Source organism: Cyphomyrmex costatus, unplaced genomic scaffold (assembly GCF_001594065.2).
Source record: "Cyphomyrmex costatus isolate MS0001 unplaced genomic scaffold, Ccosl1.0 scaffold219, whole genome shotgun sequence".
NCBI classification, from domain to species: domain Eukaryota; kingdom Metazoa; phylum Arthropoda; class Insecta; order Hymenoptera; family Formicidae; genus Cyphomyrmex; species Cyphomyrmex costatus.
Window position 1 is genome coordinate 420,352 of NW_017276246.1, and position 27,705 is coordinate 448,056.

General features: G+C 36.4%; 3 protein-coding genes across 4 annotated transcripts in view; 1 reads left to right on the plus strand and 2 right to left on the minus strand.

The window, feature by feature from the left end:
- The window catches only part of Rap1 (RAS oncogene family member Rap1), a 21,468-nt gene extending 1,921 nt beyond the window's left edge, over positions 1 to 19,547 (minus strand). Inside the window, exon 1 of the mRNA XM_018539715.1 lies at positions 18,639 to 19,547. The gene's annotated coding sequence lies outside the window, so the exon portion shown is untranslated. The remainder of the gene's footprint in view (positions 1 to 18,638) is intronic.
- A 734-nt stretch (positions 19,548 to 20,281) lies between these two features.
- Positions 20,282 to 21,476, plus strand: Pex10 (peroxisomal biogenesis factor 10). Its single transcript, XM_018539687.1, has 3 exons — positions 20,282 to 20,760; positions 20,834 to 21,085; positions 21,161 to 21,476. Exons 1-3 carry the CDS (start codon positions 20,467 to 20,469, stop codon positions 21,473 to 21,475), a joined length of 861 nt encoding a protein of 286 aa, XP_018395189.1. The 5' UTR covers positions 20,282 to 20,466; the 3' UTR covers position 21,476.
- Positions 21,477 to 22,934: 1,458 nt separating this feature from the next.
- On the minus strand, positions 22,935 to 26,989 carry EDTP (Egg-derived tyrosine phosphatase). Of its 2 annotated transcripts, none has more exons than XM_018539660.1 (7): positions 26,894 to 26,989; positions 25,733 to 25,896; positions 25,103 to 25,653; positions 24,344 to 24,663; positions 23,806 to 24,238; positions 23,350 to 23,697; positions 22,935 to 23,259 (listed from the first exon to the last, which is right to left on the minus strand). In XM_018539660.1, exons 2-7 carry the CDS (start codon positions 25,817 to 25,819, stop codon positions 23,115 to 23,117), a joined length of 1,884 nt encoding a protein of 627 aa, XP_018395162.1. In that variant the 5' UTR covers positions 25,820 to 25,896; positions 26,894 to 26,989; the 3' UTR covers positions 22,935 to 23,114. The 2 variants fall into 2 exon arrangements, with proteins under 2 accessions (XP_018395162.1, XP_018395161.1); XM_018539659.1 differs by lacking the exon at positions 26,894 to 26,989 and adding an exon at positions 26,653 to 26,669 and having other exon boundaries at positions 25,733 to 26,084.
- Positions 26,990 to 27,705: the final 716 nt, after the last annotated feature.

Genomic DNA, 27,705 nt, shown 5'->3' on the forward strand with positions numbered 1-27,705 from the left:
ATATATATATATATTATATATTATTAGCATCGTAAATGACTACAATTAATCATTTACGATATTAATTATATGTATTTTTTTTGTAAAGATAAACATTAATTTTTTACATTTAAATTTTTTTAAAAAGATGATTTAATTTTGTCATTGTTGCGTTTTGAAGTGTATCGTTATAATTAAAAATTTGAACTTTGTGCTGCACGGTCTTATGGAAAAGTTTCCTTTTTTAGGCTACTGCTTCTTAAAGCTGAAAGCTACTGATATCACGCAAAATTCTGACATCCGGAAACGGAAGTGGTATAGTTAATTATTTCACGGGAAAAATAGTAGCATTTGCTTCACAAAGTCACGCATTGCTCCCCTTGTCGTGTTTTGCTTCGTCGAAGCGCGTTGTTTCACGTGACGAATGGCAGAGCAAGAGAGAAAACGCGAATACCGCGAATAGGACGTTGATTGGTTAACGGTGGTACCATGGCGACACGCTGTGGCCAATAGACGACCGCAGAATTCTTTGCGCCAATCCGTCATTGATTTTACCTTGTGAATGGACCTGTACAATGAAAGCCGCTACTCTAGGACTTTCGTTGGAACGTTACACAGTGTTTGATAAAGTTATCTCAAAGGCGTAAAATGAATTTAAAATTTTACAATAAACTACAATATTTTTTATATACCTATGTCAATTTCAAAATAAATTTTAAAAACTGCGCATCGCATTGTCAGATTTCGTTTGCATTTCTGTTTCTACAATTTCAAACAATTTAAACAAATTTTATTCGACTTTCGTATTTCTCGATTGTTTACTATTTATATACATTATATATGATACATGGAACGTTTTTTTTCAAACCCGCATTCAATTCCATTTGTTTGTTCACTGTTATTTACTTTGCAAAAAAAATTAAACCGGCGTAATAAATATTCATTAATACGTAACATGAGAAAAAGAGCGGCGATGCGATTCCTGTAATTTCATATAAGGGATACATGTACATTATTCCAACCAGGTTAATCGTGAATAAATAATTCGCCGAAATGTCACTTGACAAATTTAAAATCGGTTTATCTATTTTCGAACAAATCGTGTCGTACGTCACTGAGACGGCAAATCAACTTCAAATTTAGTTCCCAAAGATACTCGTGTATAACAATATTCTCGAAAAAGGGCGGAGAAAGAGTACGTATAGGAATAGAATTTCAAGGTTTCCGCAGAGTATTTTCTTGGCCAACACACGATTCCATTGTCTGGTTTTTACAAAATAAGATTAACCATGATTACAATGTTTTAAGAAAAACGAATACATGAACAAAAAATGAGAACCCGTAGAAAGGAACACGCACGGCAGGAAATAACTTCGTTATCTTTTACGAGCGTATCTTTCCCGGGAATAGCTCTCAAGCTTTCTTTTTTTTCCACGGTTTTCCTTGCTCTCTCCAAGGTGTACGCCGACCATGTTTAATTTCTCGCCAACTTTTCTCCATTCTCCAGCCCAGCTCGCGGTAATGCTGTTCTTCTACAAGTTTGTTAACAAAGACCAAACAGTCTATAGCCAACACGGCGGACGTGCTGATATCATCATGGAACATCGATCTTCGATTTTGCGGAATAGTGTCTTGGGAGATACACGCGCGTCGTTCGTTTATAGCTTCATTATAATGTATTTACATTTCACAATTTCGTTAAATACGCCACATACAGGGTAATTAAAGTGCGCTGTAAATTAATGGAGGCCGTATAAAAGCGAATGATACGGGCAACAAGTTGATCGAGGAGGAGTATCAAGGGATCGAACTTTCGATGTTGCTCGATACATCTCCGGTAGTCAGTTCTTATATTTCAGACTATCTTCTTAAGTACAGTCTCGAGATGTTACGAACCAATCACAGAGCTGTGTATTGGCGCATTTAAAAAGCCATTAAGACAGTTTTATAATAAAAACGGACTATGAATACCGGTCCGCGATTGAAATTATTGAAAAAAATGTCACGCACAAGAGATGCGTTCTGTTTTCAAGCTCACACATTGTAAGCTTTTTATTCGCTATCATTCTTATTGTCTATCAAATATTAAACAAGAATAAATGATGCCTATACAAGCGCAGTAAGCACAAAACGGAATGCATTCGAAGCTGCAACACACACGTGCACACATATACATTTAAAATAGACTGAAGTTTGCCAAAATTCTGCTGACCTAGTTATTTTGCGTGGAACAACGCGAGTAAATCTTTGCATTTCCTGTTTGAGATTTAAGATTCACCAATAGAGAGAAATGGAGGAGTCGGCCCTGCCAAACACGCGCACGTGTGTACTCAAGAAAAGGGAAACCCCAGCCGTTTTGTATCCCGTATTCATTCCTCTCGAGGGATAAGGGTAACCGCGGCTTGGTTTACTTTGTTAAGGATACCTGAACTCTCCGTGCAACATGAGAAACTCGCAGGAACCGAGAATTCTGACGAACTTAGAGACAATATAGAAACCGAAAACGATCTCTATGCTCCCTTCACATTTATGACCCGAAGAAGTTCATCAGTTCGCACACATTCTGACCACTAATGAGTTTGGAGATGCCAGATGGTTGCCTTTTAACCTTTCGTGCATTAACGCACTACTTTTTCCGACCAGAGACCTTGAAGTAAATATCTGGACACTCGAGATAGTAAGTAAGGCGGCAATATTTGACTCTTTATTGCAGAGGTTACATAGTTTTACATGATCCTCTGTAATGGCATTATATTTGAAAAAAAATCTCTATTTTCGACGGACATATAGATACAAACGACGCATTGCTTGATCTTAATATCCTGTCCATTAGAAAGAATTGAATCATTCTTTCTTTCTGAGATATGCAGATATGATTTAATGCAATTCTGTTATCATCTCTCTTTAATTAAATACTTGAGAAAAAGAAAGAGCGATATGATTCAAGCTATCTTATTCTTTTTAAACTGATAGTGGCAACATTCATAAGAATGCGTATTTATATTCTTATTGTATCTATGCTTTCTACTGTGCTTTCACCTGCTGGTTAATTCACTTTCCGTAAGATACACATGAAGTTCTTTATACGTTTATACCTATAGGTATAAACGTACTAGAAACTGGTCGAATGAACTTTGATCAACCTTCGTCTTTGACTTTAATTAAGTATATTACTATCTAGAAGATGTCGGTCCGTGACAATTAAAGCCGCTAAACGCGGGAATTAGAAAGCAAGGCTTCTCATTCTCTCGTGGTGTGTATTTCTGCCGGCAGAAAACGCAAATCGAAGATGACTGTTGCAATCGTGTCACTTTTCGAGTACACTTTGCGTTTTCACTACTATTCGCATATAAATAACTCGTCATTTATCGTTTATTATTTCCGAATCATTTGGGGTAAAATTTCAAAATTTTTCTCTACTGTCTTCTAATTGCAGAAAGGTTACATCGTTATATATTTTACAAATAATCTCTAAGAGGAATATACCTCAAAAATTTGGAATCAACTTAAGATGAAAGATAATAAGATATTAAAACAAATATTAAGGTTCGAATAAGAGAAGACGATTGCGCTTCTTTGACTCCGCAGATGTCTTCGACTGAGCTTTCTCACTGATTCACTGTTCACTTTAATAATACCAATTCCTTGATCCTCTTACGAATTTATCGAAATGGAACGAAATCGACCTTGTTTACGATCTGCAGCTTGCGGGATTTCTCATGTTTTCCCGCAAGTACTTCACTAAACGCGTCATAGACTCCGAATTTTCCATCGAAACACTCGACGAAAACTCGTTACACAAAGCTCGCGCATAGTCCTTAGGTGTACGTGTGTGCGTTTCGCCGCGTAAACACGCGCATACCATGACCCTCGCGCAACTGACACGTACATATCGGCGAATGCTTACGAGACACAATCGCTGTTGTTGTACATCCCGGACGCGTGCAAGGACCTGTGTCTGTCACGCCCGTGCGCGCGCGCACGCTTCACACAGAGAGCAAGAGGGATATGTCGCACATACACCGTCGCGCCGCCAATCACTTTGACCTGTAAATACGTTATCTGCTCCAGCGACTCCCGATACACTTGATTGCACTCGGTCACCTCTACCGACGTCGAGTCACTTCACTCAACCAGGTCTTTACTCCTCGAAGGCGAAGCGCTATCGTCATCGGTGTATATGTACGCCGCCCGTTGTTACGCACGCACACGCATACCGCGGGCGCGTAGCGTCGCGTCGCGTCGCATCACGTCTCGCGTCTCGCTCAGAAGGTGGAACGACCGAAACCAATCATCGCCGTTGCGGGAGACACTCAGCCAGACGCGCGATGGGTTCGGAATAAAAATAAAATAAGCCCACAATTTAGCTCCTAAAAGCTCCGTTAATTCTTTCGCTCGTCGAACATTTCTATGCGCGAGCCAAAGCTTAAAACGTTACATTCGTCAAAATCCTGCGTTGAGTTGAGAATTTTACGCGCTCTTGCACTATTATATCTTCGTACTGCACATTTAAGACAGACTCCGCGAATTGTAATTATATAATTGTATGTTATAGGTGAATTATAATTATAAATGACGTTCAGACCCCGATAAAAATAAATCAAATGAAAGGAAACAATGCTATTTTCGGTCAAAACTGGATAATTTATGCAATGAATATATAATTATAAATTTTCTCCGTTTGTGAGCGCGCGCCAATTTAATCATAGTACAATATGTGTGGCGCACGTATTTATGGAGTCCGCTTTTTATAAAAAAAATAAAAAGCTCAAGATTAACCCTTTGAAGCTTACTGATTCATTCGAACGAGATCTCGTCGCTCTGCAGTGATTGCGAAAAACTCACTGTGTCATCTCAAGTTCACTTACTCTCGGTGCCGAGGACCGTGGCCGATATTTTCTGTTACGCGACCGAAGATTGATCGCGGGAGAAAGAGAGCGCGTCAAAGACGGGACGACGACGACGAAAAAAGCTTTGCAAAGTATCGGTGCGAAACGCGGTCGATCTCGCGGTCTCGGTGGTCTGGCTTGCGCTGTGGCTGCAGCTATGGATGATGCTTAGGGCACATGTGTGCAGAAGCAAACAATGCAGAAGATGTATTATCAATTATCTGTTGCGTCACGCGTGATTAAACGTAATTTTCAAGGATTGCGTGGGCGGGCACCGCTCCGCTATCCTGCTCCAGAAATACGCGGAAATATATGGCGGAAGATATACGGTGGAATGAAATTTAAACTTAATCGTCCGACAGGCATGTTCGGCAGTTTGCCTCCAGCATCTTGACTCTATCGATTATTCCTTCAATTCTATATTGCCACGTGCAAATCATGGGAAATGGTAGACTGCGAACGCAATCGCTAGTCGATTATCGAAGACATTGATTTCAAAGTGAGGAAGACGATGAGAATAAGATGAGAGAAAAATATTTGATATTCGTGAATATAATTGCATAGTTAAATAATTATGGTCAAGCAGTTCCAGTTTTATAGTTATTACTGCTATACAATAAGAACAATTTTTAGTTGATAATGAAAGAGATGGAAAATTCTGATCATATCAAGCAGCAGTCTGGTTATCTGAACTAGAATTATAATAGGTTCAACCAGAATATTCTGACTGGGATAATTTTCGATCAGAATTTCAATTAATACTCCCTTCTTTCTTCATAATTATTAATAATAATTTATACACAGAAAGAACAGTTTTATTAAAGTATCTAAAAATTTAGCTAGATACAAATCTGAAAATAATTTAAACTATCAAAATAATTATATGTAATATGCTTAAACTGGTTGGTAGAATGTTAAAACTTCTTACAGCATTACTGCTCATTACGTTCTATAATTATTTTTATGGTCCAAGAAAATTATTTTCAGATCTGTATCAACTTAAATTTTTAGACATTTCAGCAAAATCATTCTTTTCGTGAATCATATACAATTATATATATAAAAAGTATATAAATTATAGTCGTCTTCGATGCCAACCATATAATTTTTGGTACATAGAAATATAAATATATTATTACTAACACACACCATAACAGTAATGGCTATAAATAACAGAGCTCCTAACCATAATTATTTTACCATACAATTATGATCACACGAATATATCCTTTTCTCTCAGTATGATATCGATAATATTTAACCACATCGAATCTAAAGAAGTCTCGATATGACTTGAAATTCATTAGAATGTTTATCGGACGCTGACATTGATACGAATAAAAGGAAAATCTCGCAACATTCGTTTATTTATATTTGCCGTATATCTTACACGATGAGGGAGTCGTTCCCTTCGAATCTGATGTATGATTCCCCCTAGGAAGGAAGTCTTTCGTGCGGGAAAGTTGTGTGTGGAAGAGCAAGCACCTTTCTATAAAAGTCACATCGCCATAACGATGATTGTAAACGACCTGACGATATGAGAAAGGGGAGCGCGCGCAATTATTCTGGAAGCAAATATATAGGGCGTCTTAGAATAACTGCTGTCGTCCTAGTCTAGCATTCGAGATGGAGCTTTCTTTAGTAAGTATCGAAATGCTCAACGTGAAAATATTTTACGCTCATTTTACATTATTTTCAGATCAAGATAATAATAACACACACATACACAACCAATTAGATTACTTTTATATTAATTCTAAAGTATATCATTATAATAAAACAGCTCGATTTGAAATGTTCATAGCACAGGTCGAGTATAATCAATACACTGTTTATTGACGCAACTGAAAACGGTGATTTTCGATTTTATTATCATGAATGAGTTGAGAAAACATAATTACCCTATCAATCATTAAGTAAATATAATTCTAAGATAGGTAAAATAATTATAAAAATTTTACAATTAAAAATAAGTGATTTTAAGAGTCATGAAACAAAAATGATAAAACGATATCTAATATGACATTAAAATATATTTTTGCTAATATTATTTAATTAATCAACCATTTTCTGTTAGTTCAAAAATAGCTCTTCCCTTAGAATTTAGAAAGTTCAGGTAATTAAATTTTTAATTAAATCTTTTGAAAATTAATTGGAAATAATTAAACCCATCAAATAAATCAAGTAATAGAAAGAATCTTATTTTCGATCAAAACTGATCTTAATCGTTCATAATACATTTTTGTCAGTTCTATAGACTGCATCGACTCGGTTTATTGCGCGCGAACTTAAAACACAATCGTAAATTGTGAAGCTGGAAACAATATCACAAATTAAATTGATTGCCAATTTAAAGATGGTACTACTAATAATAATAAGCAGCTTAAGATGTTATGCAAAGAACTGAATTAATTTTTTAAATTATCTTTGAAACAAAGAAGCGATACGTATCCTCGTATAGTAATTAATCAGAACATATGTATCAGATCAAGAATTGGCGCATCATACAAGCGAAAAGTATTTCTCGAGATGGTATTTTTCCCGTTGAGTACCTGCGAGTTCCTCAGCGTTCGATACATAAACGGCTAAATATAGAAAATCACTTTCATTTATAGGCATTTACATCAGTAAGTCTGTCTCACCTCGGAAATATTTTCTGAGGCGGGACGCGTGTAACGATCGCGGCTGCCGCATGCAGGTTTTATCTCGTCTCGCAGATTTCATTCCCTATCCTTGACGTATGCATGCATGTGCATATCATATATGAGAGTCGCGTTCGATTATCGGATCTCGCGCGGCGTACGTATATCACGTTTCTCTTCGCAAGCATCCCGGCGATCTGCCAGCCCTGTTCGGTTTCCGGTTTCTAGGCTACCAGTTTCCGGTCTCCGCGCGTCACAGATTGGCCGCCTGTCGTCTGTCGCGAGGTCCGGAGACACGGTATGACCCAATTGCTGGCTCGTATACCGATTAATGTTTCTTCAACGTGTCGTCCGTGTGTGCGAGTGAGTGAATTTACGTCTCTCGTGTGTATCTTCTATATCTCGACGTTAATTCCGTCGAGAGTTAATCTGAGAATATAACAGAAGCTTATGCAAGAATTCTGCGATATATCTGCACACAAATATTATGAACCATTATTCATGATAAAGGCTTAAAAAAAGAAAGTGATATAATACGAGACAGTGAAATATACAATATAATAATATTCTTTTCACATCCCACACACAGTTTTTGAAATGTTATCTTTCAAATAATTTTCTCGTTATAACTTAACTATTCAGTAATATCGATTTTCACGTATTTTTTTTTTTTAGACTCTACCACAAATGAATTCTTTTCTTTCATGCGTCGCTTATATTCGTGCTGGTTTGTGAATATTGGTTCCATCGAATAAACACGGTCAATCGAGCTTATACTACAGTGGTATGTCGATGTCGAAAGTTTATAGAATTTTCACCGTATAAATGGTTCTGCGTTTGCCCATTGAAACACAATTTTACTGCTACAGCATGATCGATTGTTTGTGATCAATCGACTGGGTGTTGACATACCCATGTTAGATTACAGATTTTCAGCAAATATTATCATTCGAATCACACACGCTAGACGATACGATAGTTGCCAAGCTAAAATCCGTGGATTGAAGAAAATGAGCAGGGATGCCTGCCAATGTTCTTCTTTTGATGTCGGATCCGATGTGACCTATTTTCCTCTTTAAAATACAGTAATAACTCTATAGATGTTGCTTCTTATTCTTTGACATTTCATATCCCGCAAAATCCCTCATTTCTGAATGAAATGAATATTTGTATGATATAAAAAAAATGCAAAGGTATTTAATTAAAAACTATATTGACATGTATAAATTATTTGAGTTTGGACTTACGGAAAACAACAGACGAAACAGAATTAAATAGAAGTCAAGTTAAACAGGAACGGTTCAGTAACTATCAAGTTCTATGAAGCGCGAAACTGTCGCCCCATTGCACCCCAGAAGTCTTAAGAAACTCGTGAAAGCCATGTCAGGCTCCTCAAGTTTCTCTTCTTAAAATATCACTTTAATCTATAATACTTTAATGGAGCAACAATGTAATATTTAATTACAATGAACTGAAAATGTAACTGATAAAAAAAGAAACTTCAGTCAACCATAAAAACTATCCAGTTCTCAGTTTTTGTATTCAATGTTTTTTGTTAAATAATACAGCAAATCTTCCTGTTGCTAGTTTTCACCATGAAATAACTATCGGTTATTTTATCTCAGTGTGAAGTGATCGATAAAGTCTGTGAATCTCTCCCGTCCAGCTTCACGAACTTTTTGCGATAGTTGTTTTAAAAAAAAGACTATTACAAAAAATATTCCATTGTTTATGCAACATTCTGCATCTACGTACTATAGATATATATATGAATATACACACATAGCTTTAGCTAAAAGTATAAAGCACCCTTACAAATTGATGTAAAAATATAAATTTAAAAAAGTTTTATTAAAAAATAGTTCTTTTTATAACAATTTCAACATTCTAATAGTTTTTCTTTGAATTTTATTACCGCCTTTTTTAACAAAATGCCATAAATTACTCTATACTTCTGGTCAAGGCTGTATATGTATGTATATATTATAATATCCGCATAAATCGATCGCTGTCGTTATTCCTTTATGTTTAAAATTATTCATATTAATATCAGGATATTCCCCCACGCGCACAATGATTTATTTCCATTATACCATAACACCGCACGTTAATAATTCTGATTAATGTACACATTGAAAAAAAGTAATAAAAATTTGTTTAAATAGTTCCAAGTAAATATTTATTAAATGTATAATAAATATACGTCATATTTATTTCTGATTAAAAAACCATTAATTTAATTATCACTTTTTTTATTGAGCAAATATTTATATTTACTGTAAATAAATGTTTATTTAATATAATACTAAAAGTATTTAAAGAAATATATATTAAGATTTAGTAAATTTTTTTCAGTGCACTCGTCATTCACAAGTGTAGAGATAAGAAAATTTAATTTCATAATTGAATAAATAATTAAAAAAAAAAATTTCATTTGGGAGTTTTGTTTCTCGCATGTTTTTCATATAATTAGCAAACCGAGGCCACGAGGGTTAATCTCATGTAAAAATGTATCGCATTTGATTAACAGGAAACAAATTGCGTGTATGTAGTTGCGCAACAGTAGTTAAGCGACGTTCACACGGAATGCGGTCGCGAGAGTAGCTTCAGTTTTATTTCTGTCGTTGACGCGGCATAAATCGTGATAATGGCAGTTCTTGCAACTAAACTACACAGTACGTACGGCAAGACAATGCAGTGTTAAAGCAGGCATTATCATAGTTGCAACGATAATCATGCGGGTTGTCTTATCATGCAGTCGGCTAATTATTTGCGTGCATTCCTTTTCGTATATAATACATTCGTTGTTTAACTCAATAAACTGAGAATCTGGGACGAGCAACGTGTTTGCTCTTATTAAAAATAGTGTAAACTCCCACCGAGAGGACAAAGAAAGTGACACAATATATATCCATTGATCTTTTCCAATTGTACCAGCTCTTCCTTTCATTGGTCGCCGTTCTTTGAACGAAAAGCTAAAATTGAAAGATCTGATTAAACGATAATCTTAACCCATTTTTTTTTCCTACTTTAGACTCGAACGGCCTTAAACTCGATAATTGGAATTGAGACTGTCCGAGAGAAAACAAAATTTACTTTTATCAATCTTGTTGAAACAAAAGAAAAAAAAGAATTTAAATGTCGCCGTTAAATTTAGCTCTGGACTTGAATTTTTATTCTACTTAACCGGATTATTCAATGTGCTATCGCAAAATATTTAGAGTTCTATCAACGTTTTTCTAGCGTGAGAGAGAGAGAGAGAGACAAAGGATTCTGCACGGGAAGGACATACGATGCAAATTCCCATTGCACTCGATGCTGCTCTTAGACAGCTAATAGATGGTCGAATGTGTCAGTTACCATTTGACCGCGTGTAACATCACTGTCTGAAACCGGCACTACATACGAGAGGTCTACGTCGTGTCTGTCAGACAAACACCCGTGTTAACTATAACATACATCAAACACATCCCGAATTAATGCGATAATTAATTCAGGATTTGTAAGATCGATGCTAAAGTCTCCAAACGCGTGTTCGATGTCTCGATAAATCGAATGATATCAGAATTGATTATTTTAATCATAACATTATCGTCATCCCTTTTCTTTCTCGCATGGTTTACGCGCACAACGTACGTAGACGTAGACGTGATTATTATCGTACAACGCGGGGCGTATATAGACGCGTGCTCGAACTAATGCGGCCAATTACCTTCGCAATTTCACTAGTTGATCGCGTTAATTACCGCGGGTACACTTTTATACACTTTTATTTTCGACAAATCTCCGATTTATTTAACGCACTAGTAAACGGGAGCTAATTAAATCCCGCGGTTTGTAATTTATTACGGTTGTACTGCGTCAAATTACTCTTTTATCGTAAGAATATCAAAAACCCAGATCTCTCTTGTAATATTTTTCCTAATAGTCCATACTTAATTGATACCTTAATCAAATTTTTCTCTTAACTAATAAATCTTGAATAATCGGTCTATACTCTTACATATTCCAGTTCATTATAAATCCCACGCGTTTCGAGTGATTTTAAGAGAAAAGTAATAATATATCGGCAGAATAATATCGCGTAGCTCTTCTACGAGAAAAGCCTATACATTGATTTTGTGTCTGAAGAATTCATATGTTAATCAGACGAGTAGGATCACGCGTACTGCCTACGCGGGACAAATGCAGGAAATCACTCGCCTTCCTAAGGCCGGCTTCGTATATAGGGCATGTATTATGCATCGCCGTAATAATGCGTGATATGAAAGTTCGCTTAACACCGTAAACGTTAACGCTGAATGAAAAACAAGCTGACAGTTATTTGATAAACTAATTATCTATATTTTATGTACGTGTCATGAAATGAAACAATTAATATATAGGCTTCTAATCTGCTTTTATTCGCTAATCTTGATTATAAAACGAGAATACAGACTTCGATAGCTGAGAAAGAAATGCTTCATGGTTAAAATGACTGGTCTGACCGACTTCCATAATGTGAATGTGTAGATTATTGCGAAGATTATTACAGTATAATAAGTGTAATATTATCTTTTCGTATGTTATTACGTTATTTAACGTTAAAAACACAAAATTCTTTTATCAATTTTTCATTCTATATCTCTAATATGGAATTATTAAAGTTTTATATAATATTAATTTTAAGAATTTATATTGTCAAATAAAATACTAGTAGTAAAATAATAATAGTAAATTAATAGTAATAAATTTATTAAAAACTTTATAATTATAAAGTTTTTAACCTTTGATAATAAACCTTTGAAATTAATATAAGTTTATGTTCTATTATATATTCTATTATATCTTATTATTCTATAATAGGATAATCGGATATAATAGGATATATATATAACGGATACAATCAATTTATCACTAAAATAGTAATAGTAAATTTACTATTATTACTTCAATATTACAACTATTTTACTATAGTAATAAATTTATTTACTATTATATTATTAAAGGCTTACATTAATTTTAGCAGTAAGTGCTAAAAATGTATGAAAGGAAGTCGAAGAACGAAAAACAACACCGTGACACCTCATCGCATCGGTAGAAAAGTTTCCACAATCAGAATCATTGCATGTTACGCAGTGAGTCATGGGGTTCGTGAACCTTATGGTGCGTAACCCCAGAGGCCTTATTAAGCTTCGCAGTGAAACGTTCACATCGGACATTTCATGGAAATTATAAACGTCATCATCCTCCCTGGCATTCTTTTTAAATAATTTTATCGACAAGTGCATTCCTTTCATTGAATAAACGTTATTACGCATTACGAACATAAAAAGCAATATTTATTTAATGGAACGACTCGAATATTTTCTCGAGTTTTTAAACGGATTTGTGCATTTATGAAATTTAACAGAATCGGACGGTCAGGTTTGTACGACTGTTTTTCCTGGCAGAATGTAAATGTGCAATCGAGCTAGCAAGAAGCATGAAAACTTTACTCCGAAATAGCTCGATATTGGCGCGAAAACATTGATATTTACGCGATACGAGCGAGCTATTTCGAAGACAAGACGTAAGTCGAAGGCGCTATCCGAGTTCAAAGTCGAGTGGAGTCTCGTTTTCACAGCAGAATCGCTATACGTATTCAACAGGCGCGATCGTTTGTAGCAGCGAATTTACGCAGTCGCGACTGCAGTTGCTTGGTTTCGCGTTTATCAATGGAAATGTTTACGGAACGCGATACATCGCAGCAACGAACTCGGTTCTCTCGCCGTACAGCTTTTCAACAGAGGGATTGCAGGTGTTGACAATATAAAGTTTCGAATAATTCTATCATTTATATTTTTAGACCTCGCGCGCTCCACGAGGTTTAAAATTTCACAGGGGAAATTTTTATTTCTCTCCTCTTGCTCTGCACAAATCCCGCGTTAATTTCGGCGATCTGGAATGTCAGCTCGTGTGTAAAATCTCGCCCGACGAAAATGAAATTATCACAAACGAATGAACGATTACGGTAAATTGAATAAGCTTAACGAGTTTCCAGGAGATTAGCGGAAATGGCGAGCGTTGTAAGAGCGTGAAACATGCGGACGCGGAGTCAGGAGACGCAGCTGGGGACCTGGCTGGCTGATCGAATGGGCTTTGCAAGCAAAGAAGAAAGAGGGTGCTGGAGTCTCTCTTATTTTAAAAAAAATGCCAACTTTTTTATAAATTTAATCGCAGATACGCGGAAAGAACAATTTTTTTTAATGTATCTAAAAATTTAGGTAGATACAAATCTGAAAATAATTTTGTTTATTGTTAAATTTAAATGTTAAATTATACCCAATTTGAGTTATTTTATAGTCATTTCTATAGGTCGCCACTGCTCTTAAACAATATGTCGTCATTTTAATCAAAACAATAGAATTAAACAAATTAGGTAGATCAAGACGATATATATTAAACTTGACTTAAATTTAGTTTATTATTTTATTAAGAATATTAACATAGTCATTCTTTACTTTAAAGTTAAGCACAGAAATGGATTGATTTACATTTCGATACACATGAATGTCAAAAGTAACAAAAATATTATTTAACTCAAGAGATTGGGTTTATCATTGCTTCTTTGATAAGATTGACCCTATTGATTAATAATGTTGAAGCGTCAAAATAATTATGCCAACAATTAATATAGAAAACTCAAATATGAAGAGTAGTGGTACAAAAAATTGTGATACTTCAGCAAACTTCAGTTTGAGCGTCATCCTACATAATTATTTGACGGTTTATTAATAAGATTATTTTCAGATCTACCTAAATATTTAGATAATTCAGAAAAATCGTTCTTTCCGTGATTATTCTACTTATTACTTCTCTATTTTTATTGGTAAGGCTTTAGAGAAGTGAAATTAATGAAAATTATATTACTGTGTATTATAAATCGCCTAAATTTATACTCGTTTGTATAACAAAGAAGCGTGTTCGTGTAATATTCCTAACCGAATGCATCTTGGAAACAGGACAATATAAATATATATATTGTATAAAAGAAAAATGAAACTCTATTACAAGAATAAAACCGCGTAAATAAATACGGCATCAATCTTTATAATCGTTCGTAACCATCGATCAAACAACGTGGGGGGTAAGATTTCTTTTTTCATTTTTCAAGGATGAACGGGTCCGTGTTGGCGAGTTATCGCTTAAATAAAATGCTTTATCGTTTTTATGCGATACGAGATGATATCGTAGGCGCTAACTATATGTCTGGTCTTTCTCTAGCGTCACGTTGACACACACGTGTCGATTAACACATCAGCTGTCGCGTGAAAATTATTATTGCACTTCCTCACAATTTTGTGCCGTATAAGTTTTCGTTTTATCCTCGGCAGGTCTACGGCAATATTTCGAAACGTCCAGAGTGGCTTGTCCTTATATTATTACGTACTGCGACGGTAACTTTCTTAAGTGCATCGGTTGCGTTTAATACGGCATATATTAATTAACACTACGCCCCAGTGTTAATGTGCTATCTAATGTCGTTTACAGTTCGAAAGGTAATAAATAACGCAATGCTCGCGAACAAATACGAACAAAAATAAAATTGACGAAACGTGCCCATGAATTGCAAATTTTTGCGTTTTCTCATCGTGAATTTTTGCATATCCATTTGTGGGAAAAATATCGGTCGTGACGTGCACATTTTTGGGACGGATATTCCTTCGGTTTGTGAAATCGACAAGAAATACGAATTTATATAAGAAGACCATTTTTATAATCCTAACGTAAATCCTAATAAACAAATGTTTCAAATAAGAAAATTTAACAATTGACAAGTGATAAGTACATTGGTGGTAAAAGAAGAATAGGCATTAATTTGAATTCTGGTTGTAAATAGACATATCAAAATCATCTGGATGAATCTGTTATAATTTTAGATAACAAAACAGAATTCTAATTCTTTCATCTATGATCCAAATCTTCTGGTTTGTTCATTTTCACTAGAAATCTTTCTCATATCCATTTCTACCAGTATATAGATAGATTAAACTTTAATCTCGGTTTAATTAACTCTTCATTATCTTTTTCTAATTCTTAGATTAAAATTAAATTACATTGCACTGAGAGAAATTCCCGTTTCTACCATACTGAAAAAAATATTTGGTTGAAAATGATCAAACCAGAAGATTAAATCGATCAGAATTTCGGTTATATCTCATCAAAAATTTTAGTAGATTTAAATTTGTTAGTAGATTTAACTAGAAAATTTTCTATATATAAATTTATGCTAAAATTCTAGTTGAGATAATCGGAATTCTGATCGATATAATCAGAACTTTTTTGGTTTGCCCATTTTCAACCAAACATTTTTTTCAGTATGGTAGAAACGGGAATCAATGTAAGGAAGTGACTCCAGACGATATCGCCGATGTACGCCAACATTAACAAATATTACACACGTAATATGTTTAATTATCCATATAAATAAATGTAGGCCAATATTTAGCGAATGTATGCAAAGTTGGCCCACATTTTAAGCCACCTTTATTTTGACTTTTTCTGTCACAGAAAGAAAATTTATATTATATATAAACAGCATTCAATTGTTTGCAGTTGGTTTATTAAATATAATTATCTTTTGTCCAAAAGACTTTTGTTGCAAAAAGATTACAAACAAAAAATGTTCTTCTTCCTCTCAGTCGATGTCTAAACAGACTCTCTCAAATACAATAAGTAAGAATACCCGATCAGCATTATGTCGACATTCTTTTTTCCCAGAAGCCACTTCCTGCGTGACGATGACTCACGTGAGTCGACTACAGATTAGAAACACGCCACGCGGTTCTCCGTGATCTTTGTTGAAAAGGCCATGAATCAATCACCAAAAATGTCCTCTATACAGAAATACAGGGTGGCGAGAGCGGATCAAGGTCGTCCAGCTTAAAAACTCCGAAGCTCTGCGTGTGGAAGAGCGATTTTCAATTTTACTCTTAAGCTCCAGTTTGACATGATCCGCGATTCGCGAACGGAATACAGGATACAATCTCTTTCTAGTGCGTTGCTTCCCTCGCGTTCGGCTCTCTCTCCCCCATTCTCTTCGATATTAAAATGATTAATCCCTATTCTTTACTCCCGTCACACCGCGTTACGGGCTTAAATTGACGAGATTCGTGTCAACGCTCAGATTTAAAAGACCCTATAACTTCAAGTTGATGCATCGAACGGATGCAGGGATCGTTTTTATGATCCCGACAGAATCCTAATGGTCAAATTTTTCAATTGAGCTTGACAATTGACAGGTGATAAAAAAGGTCATTTCAGCTCGAGTTCATTCAATTTCTTCTGTACTGAGAAAAATTTCTGATTAAAAATGAACGAGTTAGAAATTCACGATTAATCAGAATTCGGTTATTTTCAACTAAAATTATAATAGATTCAATTAGAAAATTTCTGATATGTTAATTTTCAACCGATTAATTCCAGTTAATGCAACCAGAGTCTTTTTTCAGTGTGTCACGGAAAGAAAATATATGTCTTATTAAACACAGAGAAAAATATTTTGCATTGAGAAAAATTTCTGATTGTGAAAATGGAATTGTCTACTTTCAACCGAAGTTTCAGTTGATACAACCAGACTGTTTCCAGCGTGATTGTATTAACAAAAAGTACAAACAAAAAACGGATTCCGATCGTATCAGTCAGAATTCTGATTGTCGTAACTGAATTTCTGATTATCTCGACTTGCTTAATAGATTCAACTATGTATACCTTTATCTCAATCTACCAGCATTTCAGTTATTAGAATACAAGCAGACCCCTATTCCTAAACGGAAACAAAGATAGATGAAAAAATGTGAGAGTGAATTATAATCGGACTTACAAATTTCTCTACTCTCTCTCTCTCTCTCTTTTCTCTCAAAATTTTTCGACGTTTCTGTAGAAGAGTCACTTTCGTTTCCTCCTACTCCCCTAGTCAGATACTCCGTGAGAGCACGCGTCTATTTTATTTTAAACGCCGAGAGAGAAAAGAAGGAGAGTGCAAGGAACTACGGCCGAAAAGAACCTCGCCTTTGTCCCCCGACGATCTACCTCCAAGCGATTTATTTCTTCGTCGCATTAGTCACGCAGGAAGCCCAGCAAGATATATTTCCTACAGATGTGTGCTCGTTAGTAACCAATTACAGTACAACACCGCGTGTCTCCTCGCCTATCCACGTGCGAAAAACGGGAGGAACGGAAACGGAGGGGAAGGGGGGGGGGGGGGGGGGGGGGAGAGAGAGGACGGAAGGATCGGTCTAAATCGCCCGGCGTGATCCGCCTGACGTTTCTCTCCCCGAATCCCGATGAAAGACCCACACGTATACGGGGTATCCGCGCGCAAAAACTCTCGCGCGTTGTCGCGTAGATCGCGAGCGGCTCGGGCGGGCCGTGACCGTAAGAGGAAAACGCTAGTTGCCCGGTGTGCGGAAACGAGGAGAGCGAGCCGGGCGGTCTCGCTCGCTCGCTCGCTCGCACGCACCGCCCGCACGCGGTCGTCTCGCTCGTTTAGGAAAATCACGAGGAGAGATAACGAGAGAGGAAGAAACAACGCCCGTTTCCCTCGGAAGGCTTTCCTACCCGCGAGAGACACTCGGTTTAGCGCCGAGCGAGAGAAGAGCGCGCGACACTCGGAGCGCCGAGTCTCCGTTCCCTTCTTGGCTCGACTTCCTTCTCTGGCACGGATTCATCTTTCTCTCCGCTTCTCTCCCAAAGACGAGATGCAGCCCTGACAATTTTTTTCCCGGACGGGGGGAAGGGGGAAGGACGTCGTTTGGGAACGAGGCCGCTTTCCATCTATTGACACAAATCGCGGCATAAACACCGTTCTATCTTTCGGACATTCAGGGAGTATACGAAACGGTGTAGAACGGCACTCGTGTCACCAAAAACGGAAGGAAAGCACCCCCGTTACCGATCGTTCCTGAACCGTGAATCCGCCTTCGATCTTCTCGGCGCGGTCGCCGACGACGCCGTGAACGATTTCCGGTCGGCATGCCACGCCACGGCACGGCACGATGCATCGGCGCCTTCTCGAACGGGGGAGGGAGGGAGGGGGGGGGAGGGGGATTCTTCTTTTTTCTTTTTCGAAGAGCCGCGCGCCTCCGTTTCGTACCGAGTTCCTTACCTCTCGTGCCTCCTGAATGGCCCCACGCTCCTCGCAGAACGCAGTATCTCCCCGGGATTCACTCGATAATTCTCTCCTCCGCCGTTCTCGTTCCCGCTCGGTCTCTCTTATTCTCCTACTGTCCGTCCCTGTCGCTCGCGCAAGTCGGCTCAGCGGCTCTCAAGCGTGCATACACATACACGCGCATAAGGCAGCGGCAAGCCTGTATTATTCTCGTTCTTCTCCTCGCGTCCCTCGTCGGCCCCGTCTCTTCGTCGTCGCCACGACTGGACGAGAGAGAACTCGGCGATTTTATTAGAGCTATACCTTGGCCCGCCCGCGCGTTCTCTCTCTCTTCTGATTCGGCTCGGCTTCTCCGTCGCCACCCTGTCACGAGTCCATGAGGAGAGGCCGAGGGGTACGACGAACGAGACCGCCGTGCGTTGTCTGTTCTCTCCCTGTTGAACGGTTTCTCGCCGCTAGCCAAGACTAACTAGCCTGACCGATCCCGCATTGGCTGACGAAAGATCGGAAATTCGAGTCGCACGTTATGACGAATGCGGTTTTTACCGGGTACCCCTTGGCCTGCGTCTCTCGAGATTGTCGCCGCACACACGGCACGCCTGATATATCGGCACAGTGCGTACCGATCGATCCCGTAGAGGCACAACACGACTCCGTTCGCGATTCACGAGGGCAACACGAGCCTTGAAGAAGGCGACGACGACGCTGATTACGCGGACGGACGCGCCTCTCTCTCTCTTTTTCTCTCTTTCTCTCCTGCCGCCGCCTGCCCTCTTCCTGTACACCTCCCCGCGCCTCCTAGATTTTCACACTCACGCGAGAAGACAACGCGACAGCACTGCGCGATTCTACCGTTATCTAGGGCGATGCCTCTCCGCCGTTTGCCGCCGCAACGCCGCCGTTGCCCTCTATCCGCGAACACACGTCGCCGCCATTGCCGTTGGCGCAGCCGACCGGGCGAATCGGCCGCCGTTCTGTCTTACCGACAGTTCTAGTAAAAAAAAAAAAAAAAAAAACGAAAAACACTAGACGTAATGAGTCACCAACGTGATGAAATGTGCAAAATATCAGTAGGTCTGTTCGTATTCATCTTTGCTTTTTCTCCCTTTAAATCCCCGAATATCTACTTATCTCCTCCTTGGAGGGGGGGCCTTTTTCACCAACGCCGATCAGTCCATTGGAATTGACCAATCGCATTTATCATTTAGTTCTGACGACAGACGCGATTGGTCAATTCCAATGGACTAATCGTCGATTAAGTTAATCGGCGTTGGTGAAAGAGGCTCTTGATATAGGCCAATGAAATATAACGTTCGGCGCGCGCGCAAGTCAACTACCTTACCTTTTACCTTACCTTAACTTAACTTACTTAGATTTTAGATTCTTATTACCGTTACGATTCTCTTTGTATGAAAAGTGTCAATTTATAATTAATAAAACTTCTTTAGTAATCGAAGAACAATCTCCTTTGCTTTAATAACCTGGACGTGATTACGAACAGACACGCTACATCCTCAACTACACAACGCCTCCTATCGGTGAAAACAAATTGAGGATCGAAAAAGCTAAGGAGTCGACTCCTTCCTAATACTCCGTGGATAAATATTCGAAATGATCCGAACTATTCCGAAGTAGTGAAGAATATCTAAATTGGAATGACGGTAACGTTTAGGCATTTAGGAGGTTAAGGAAATAAGGACTTTGAACGACTTGAACGCAATCTAATGATTTAAGAGTTTCACGCATAATTATGGATGAGTTCGCCTTTTGATATCGCACTACGTATTCCATCACGATAGAATATAAACGTGCAGTATTGAGAAAAATGGAGACTAACGGAAACCGGCCTGGCCGCAAACTGAAATGTGCAAGTCGGGCAGAAATATTACGGTCGCATCAACGGGACGATGATTTCATTAAATTCTTGCGGGAGAAGCTGTCCGATATATTACAGAATATCGGGGTGCACAGGACATTGCTTCAATACATTCGGTCTGACATTCCATTCAAGTTATTATACTTTATTTTTACATCGGGCATGGGCAATCAAACGTTGGGCGAGGAATATACCGGCATAGTACAGGCTAATTTAGAGCAACGCAAAGTTCCAACGTTGACTGTACGTTTAGCTCGAAAAATTTATTTAGAAACAAATTTCTTTCAATAACTTAATTATTCTGTTTTTTTCTTAGGTGAGAATATTAGCTGCTATTTTAGAATGTTTCGGTGAGAGAACGTTGCTCAAATTACTGCAACAGTTGCAAGCGTATGTGAATCATCCACTTAGAGAGTTGACTCCAGCAGCGATAATGTTTTTAAATACTTTACTATCCAAGTTACGCACAATGATACCTATAATTATATTGTTCCACAAGGGGATATTTTACGTTTACGGTAGATACTACAGCCTGGGAAGGAGAATTGCTGGATTAGATTATACAAAGGTAAATTTCAAGTTCTGTAAAACTTCATAATATTGTATTATATAAATTTTGTTATACTTACGTAATAATTTAAAGATATATGGACCTCGACCCAAGGATACCGTCAGCTGGGGATTAAGATTATTAGGATTTGCTACTATAATTCAATGTCTGTTGAAAATTTGGCAAAGTGGCGTAATACAAGATACTGCTGCTATAAATACATCTAATTCTAAATACATCAGTCACAATTGTCAGTTGTGTCTAGAAGCAACAGCAACAACCGCGACGCTATGTGGTCATCTATTTTGCTGGAGCTGTCTTAGCGAATGGTTACGTGTTAAACCGCAATGTCCATACTGCAGAGAATACGTACCACCATCGAGAATTGTCCATCTGATGAATCTGTAATTTTCTGTGATAAAATAGATTACATATTCCTTCAATACATATTATACAAATATAAAGGTCTTTTATATATTTATATGTTATATATTTATAAGAAAAAAAATTAATATATTTTTAAGACAAGTATATCTTTTTTAAAATAAAAAAAAATCTGTTGAATTTACCTGTTTTTTTTTTAAATTACGTTTAAAACTCTAGGATTCCTAAAACTTTCTTTAAAAGATCTAACAAGTCATTTTTATCTGTAAGTCTATAAGATATTAACAATTTGATTAGTAAAAATTAGTACTTATATATAGGAATTACATACAGGGAGACAAAGGTGACAAAATATAACATTTACTTTTATAGATATATACAAAAATATCAAGTTTTATTCAATTATTTCTGATTATCATATTCAATCATACTACATCTTGTATAACAGTCCAATTTTGAGAAAAACAGTTATGTACAATCTCTCTCCTCATTTCCATTTATAAATTCATTTTATAAAATTGTTAATTGGACAAAAGTATTATTGGCTGCGATTAAAGTTTCACTACAAATGCTTTGAAGCGTTTAATTGATTAGAAAAAAGAATTTTACGAATTCATTCTAAAAAAGGACATTTCAAAACATTTGTAGCATTGCGTTGACCGTACCCATTAACAATATAATCGATTTCTACTATTCTAAGAGTCTGTTTCATATTACGAGCTAAATTTGTTTAAAGTTATGATTTTCTTGCTCTCGTGTTTAATATTAAAGCGAAAAGACAAGTTAAAAAAACAAGATATGTGATATTTTCTTCTTGTACATGCGATTTAAATAATAAATCTTATATACATAGATACATCTTTACCATTAGATAGAAACAGTAAATGCGTTGTATCTTCTACTCTTTATATTGTATCAAATGTATGACACATGCTCAAAATGATATATGAGAAATAATTAGCAATTTGAAATATATAACCGTTAAATTATATATTAACCTATCGATTATAAGTATATATTAATTTATCGGTTAATATGTAACCAATATGTTACTATATATCACGATTAATATATATATATATATATAACTGATAGATTATTATATATAAATGATAAGATAATACGATATATATTGGAGGAAGAATGGCAATATTTTCTTTCATTCATAAGTAGATATTTAATAAATAATTATTTTTAAATGTAATAAAACAATCTTGAAGTCTATATATATATATGTATATATTTATGACACTACGCCCGAGTTTAAGCAGTAGTCTCATTCTCGTAAAAGGATAGAAGATATATTTTCTCGCTCAACTCAGTTCCCTGATCATAACAAGACGTATCCATGTGTATAAGATTTGTACGATTAAAGAAAATAAGAATATAATAAACAAAAATTTAAAAAAATAGAAGAAATATTAAAGAAAATAAATGACTAATGAATAATAAATGATGATTGAAGAATGGAAGAAATGCGCTTAGAGAAAATGAGGATTAAAACAATAAACAAGGACTAAGGAATACAAATTCCATTAGAGAAATAATAATTAATGAATAATAAACAAAGATTAAAGAATAGAAGAAATGATCGGGCAATCTTAGAATAGGAGAATCGACTGTAAATTCATGCTTTTAGAAAGTCACTTAATAACATTTGCCACTAGGATGTGCGTTGAATGGAAGTCATCCCAACAATGTTTCCGATATATTGGCTGATACCACCTGATTCGTCCTTCAATCGAAATCCATGAGGTCCATAAGCCTTATAAAATATATTTCGAAGACAATGCAAACGTTCTCTACGTCTGGAACAACATTTTTATTGTAAGTTAAGTTATAGATCTTATAAGAAATAAAATATATTGTTAAATCAAAAAATTATACTAAGAACTCACTGTGTATGCATTACACAATTTTCATCATCATTTACGTTGCGTTCTTGCGATGTACGTCGAGTTCTACGACAAGTAGTACATGACGGCTTACAATCTGAATCAGGTGCTAATATGTTGTCTAGATGCGGAGCATTAGCAGTCGTAGAACCACATAGGCTACCAGTCCCTGTTACCAATTGCCAAGAATCGCCTGAAGATGTTGAATCGTTTCGTTGTCGAACATGGGGATTGCGTGGTATTGGAACACCAATCGGAGATGTACGATTTGCGGACAGCGATGAGCGCGATTCTTGTGCGATACTACTATCTTTATTTGGAGATGTAGTAAATGTCCCGTGAGCAATATTTCTATGGTACATACAAAAAAATGTTAGAACTCTAATCAAGATATATAGCAAATGATGTTTATATGAAATTGCTATGATACTTGAAAATAAATAATTAAAGTAATCATACACATTGTTGCGTGAGTCATCTTGATTATCAGTGGAGTCAATAAAAAACACAGCTGTCGACAAATCACCATCTACGCTATTCTGTTCAATAGAACTAGATGAGCTGTTTTTTGGACTAAAACTTGAATTTGTAATGATTTCAAAAGACTCGCTGTCAATCACAAAAGTCTCCGACTCGCTATGTTTCGATGTTCTGTCATAATGTTTGTGTATGCTGAATTGTTCATTTTCGATATATTTTAAGAAATCGAAACAGAAAAAAAGGATTTCCTCTCCTTTATTGAGCCTGTCTGCTAAATCATGTCCAAAAAGCATCCAATCGTAGGCGATGGTATAATATAATAGTTGATACGAATCCAATGTTGTATGAATGACACCATCGGCCCAGAGACTAATTCTTAATAATGAAATAAATAATGGTGTACGGTCCCAACCTACAAATAATAGTAATCTTTTAATTAGTTATTTGGAAAACAGTTATCTTTTTGAAATTTTAATGGAGCAATATTGCTGCAATATAAATGAATATATATTCATACCTGAAATACAGTGAATTAGTAATCCATTATTACTATCACTCAGATATCTCAGTATTAATTTTAAATAGTTCTGCGTTAATTTGACTAGATTCCATTCTGTATACTGATTCCAGTTGACTCGTAATTGACTGGAGATTGGGTCTTCAGGTACACATATTGGCGCATCTATGTAATTCTGGCACCAGTTAAACACCAGATCCTTTGATCGATAATCTTGGTCTCTAAATTCCTTGAAGAATTCACATCCAGGATATGGCAGTGAAATGAGGTTAAAGTCGCTGTACCTCCTCCCTTGGTCTACCTTCTCCGACGAAGTTACGCTGAGTACCGAACAAAAGAGCTCTGTTTAAGGGCCTCTAAAAGTGGATTCATAGAATAAAACAGACTGCTCATACTAAGAACTATTATTATGGAACTTTACTCTGTGTTCGTGAAGATGAACATCTTATCGGAATAGCTATTATCTATGTTTGCAGTTTTCTTCTGGAGAAATTATATATGCTCCATCCTAAACATTATTATTACAAACTATAATCTTCACTCAATTGTTTAATTATGTGCAATAAAATAAATAGTTTTACTATAGAGCCATCTTGTTTTTCTTCTATTTTTGTCATACAAAAGCAACTTTTTATATTTCTTTTAACACAATTACAAGTTACTAAAAAAAGTTTAACAATCAGATAATGTCTAGCTCTCTCCAAATATTTGTTTCATGACATATACAAATACAAGAGAGAAACTTTGTATCATCCTTACGTCATCCCATATTTAACTTTCTTCTTCTCCACCATGAAGTCTACGATGGTTCCTACATTAAGAGTCTTCAGAAGTTCAATATCGTAATATCTAACTTTATCTTTCAAATCAGTCAGCCTTGATTCCTCCTTGGGTAGATTTTCTTCTACCTGTGTAACTGGCTGCACTGAACTGGTGCTGCCTACACTAGATAGTAAAAAATCTAATCCAGCTCTTCCGAACACTTCTGGTCCACTGGACAATGTTGAGGATCTGCAAACGTGTCTACCCTTGTAGAGTATCACTGGCACTGGAAATCTTGAACGACATCTGGCAAATCTTGAACGTGTCATCAGTTTGATGAGCTTGTTCCTTTTGATGAGCATATTTTCCAATAGATATGGTGATGCTACTGATGTATCGCAGTTTTTTGAATTTCGAAATTTATCATGTTCTAATATCATAAGATAGCTAGGGTAATGAGCACAAAGATCACCTCCGCTGTTATCAATTGTAGAATATTCATAATCAACGGCCGCAAGCAACATACACCTCTGCATGATTTCCTGATTCTGTCAAAAGATACATTAATTTTACAAAGAGCTTAATGTTCATGTGTCTAATCATAAAATATATTTATGAAACAAATACCGTGACATCTGCATCCTTGGTTCTGTAGGTGTTCTTTGCAAAGTGTGCGATGAGATTTCGAAGACTATCTATACCAATCTCAGTCATGATTTGTTGTGGCTTGAACTAGATGTGTTTTCTCACTTGCCGTAGAAATTTGCTTGAAACAGCTTTCCAAGGAGGCACTAGATTCACAAGGCATTAGCTGTCAGTATCTTGCATGACAAATACACGACACAAAACACAGAATTTACGGTATATGCACGTCGCATTGCCAGTTAACATTTATTAAATTCTTTTTTTCGTCACAATCCATCTTCAAATGTCGATAACACAATCTTCCATGCATGCACAATCGAACAACGTATTATTTCTACAGACAATAATTTTATTTGTTATATGTAATTGTTAAAAATTTGTTTTAATTCAAGAGCTCTCCTGTAGTATTTATATCTATGATCTTCTCTTTATCTACAGTTACCGAAGAAGCATCGAGAAACTTTGAGGAAAAATAATACAAAAAAAACTTTCAAAATAAACTCTAGGTCAAAGAAATTATACACACACATTATTTATCCTACAAATATTTGTTGTTTCTTAAAATGAAAAAAAATAGAAGGTAAAAGAAAAGAAAAAATAAATCTCTTTTCCTTATAAATTTTTTTTTTTTTAAAGAAATATATTAAATTTGAGTGTGAATCTTGTGTTTCTTAAAAAGGAGTACTTGTTTAATCAAAAGTAGTGCGCGCGATTAATTCTTCCTTGCGACACAAGTCTTTTCTGCCAATAGATCTGTTTTCTATAAATTGAACACTGTTTTCTATCGTATATGTACATTTTTGAAACTTAAAGGGTAATAGAAATTTGGTGAAAGCGAGAAAGAAATTTCTAATGCGGGAATAAAAAACAGATCTATTGAAAAGATCTTATTATTGTATAACCTATGAACACCACCACATGTGCCATCGGTATCACTGTAAATCATGTGGCGTCGTAAATTCCCACTACGTAGAGACGGACGCTATGACGTGTCGTTAAGATTACTGTATGGTCCGCGTGTCTCTGCAATAACGGGAGATCGGTTCCCAAAATTCTGACAACTCGGAGAAAATCTGCGACACGAGTGCACGAGTGTCCGCGAGCATTTTTGAATCGAAAATTGCAGTTTCAGCTCAGAAATACCCGTAAATACTCGCATGCTCCTCCCCTGCGCTCCCGTGAAACAAACAGACTCGTTCTCAGCACGCACGTTTCGGCACGCTTAAAGTGGTTTGAATAGTCAAACGGACGAACTGTCCAAAATGTGATTATCACGCGGTCGTCCTATCGCAGGCACGTTCCCGACTTCCCGTACTTTTAAGGTTAACTTCGAAACCGTGGGATGGTGATAGTAGTTTACTGATGGGAGAGGGGGAATCGATTATAGCACCACCTACTGCAAATTATGGTTAAAAACCTAGGGCAGGTCTACCCACGAGATCCTAGGTCTGTTCTTTATTCCTATACTCTGCATGTATGTACATTATTAAATTCATGATTTTTTTTATTATATAAATGCTGTATAAAGAAGTACGCATACTATTAATGTTATAATATCTTATACATTGCCGAATAATTACAATTTTTTCTCTGCAATTATCATCGTTATGGATAATCAAATTTGGATTAATAGCGTTTTAAAATCATAGTTTTTAAGTTAAGCCCATAAGTTAAGCCCATTCTACATTGGTCGTATCGTAGACGTCGCAGGTCACAAATTTGTTGCAACAGCCAATCCGATGTGTCATGGGCCTTCTACAATCAGCCGTAAATAAGTCACAAATCATAAGTCATAAGCTAGAAATGGACCAATCACAGTCGTTAATTTTTAGTTTCTTACTTCCGATTTATGACTTATGGCTTATTGTAGAAGGCCTATCAATTAGAAGTCTCACGACGCTTACGATGCTACGATACGACCAATGTAGAATGGGCTTTATGAGTGAGAATTATCT